The following is a 698-nucleotide window of genomic DNA, read 5'->3' on the forward strand; positions in this document are numbered from 1 at the left end:
GTGTGTGTGTGTGTGTGTGTGTGTGTGTGAGAGAGAGAGAGAGAGAGAGAGAGGCTTCAATCTTGCCTCTGAGTGGGTCTCAACAAAGCAGTCTTAGAGGTCCCCTGACAATACAGACTCTCCAGGGAGCCAGAGTCTCTATTTGGGGTCTGAGGGAAGGAGGTAGGGGAGAGGAACAGGCAGAGTAAACTACCCAAATCTATGCATGGTATCTGGCCAGGGCCCTCACCCCCTCTGGTTTAAGTGGCCTGGAGGCGCCAGGACCCAGGTGAGCAGAGGCATGTGGGTTATGATCAGAAGAGAATCACAAGGCAAGGTCTGGGCCCTGACCAGCAAGGGACTCCTGGGAGGAGTTTAGTGAGTTCCTCTGGCCGGGGGATGCCCCGCCCTTCCATGCATAGTCCCAGCTCGCACCATTTACCCCATGGCGTGAGCGAGGTCAGGGCATTTAGCCTCTGCAGATTCAGGCTGAGAGGCCAGGATATTTACAGCCAGGACTATCCCGGCCTTCCGGCTGTTAACCACCGCCCTGCCCACCTGCAAGGAGCACGTGGGGACCATGCAGCTGCCAACAGGCCAGCGGGACCCGCCCCCTTCCCCACCCTGCTGCCACTTGACTCACTAGACACCCGTGTAGCCGGGAGCGCAGAGGCACTCGCCGGTGCGCGGGTCACAGCTGGCGCCGTGGCGGCACTGGC

The 698-nt window shown here is 59.9% G+C and overlaps 1 protein-coding gene across 1 annotated transcript in view; it reads right to left on the reverse strand.

Annotated features, from left to right (window-relative positions):
• The window catches only part of MEGF11 (multiple EGF-like-domains 11), a 270,798-nt gene that overhangs the window by 78,879 nt on the left and 191,221 nt on the right, over positions 1–698 (reverse strand). The window contains exon 7 of the mRNA XM_014536317.1: positions 623–693. Within this exon, the coding sequence (XP_014391803.1) occupies positions 623–693 (71 nt within the window). The remainder of the gene's footprint in view (positions 1–622; positions 694–698) is intronic.

The sequence above is a fragment of the Myotis brandtii genome, unplaced genomic scaffold (assembly GCF_000412655.1).
Source record: "Myotis brandtii unplaced genomic scaffold, ASM41265v1 scaffold160, whole genome shotgun sequence".
NCBI lineage: Eukaryota > Metazoa > Chordata > Mammalia > Chiroptera > Vespertilionidae > Myotis > Myotis brandtii.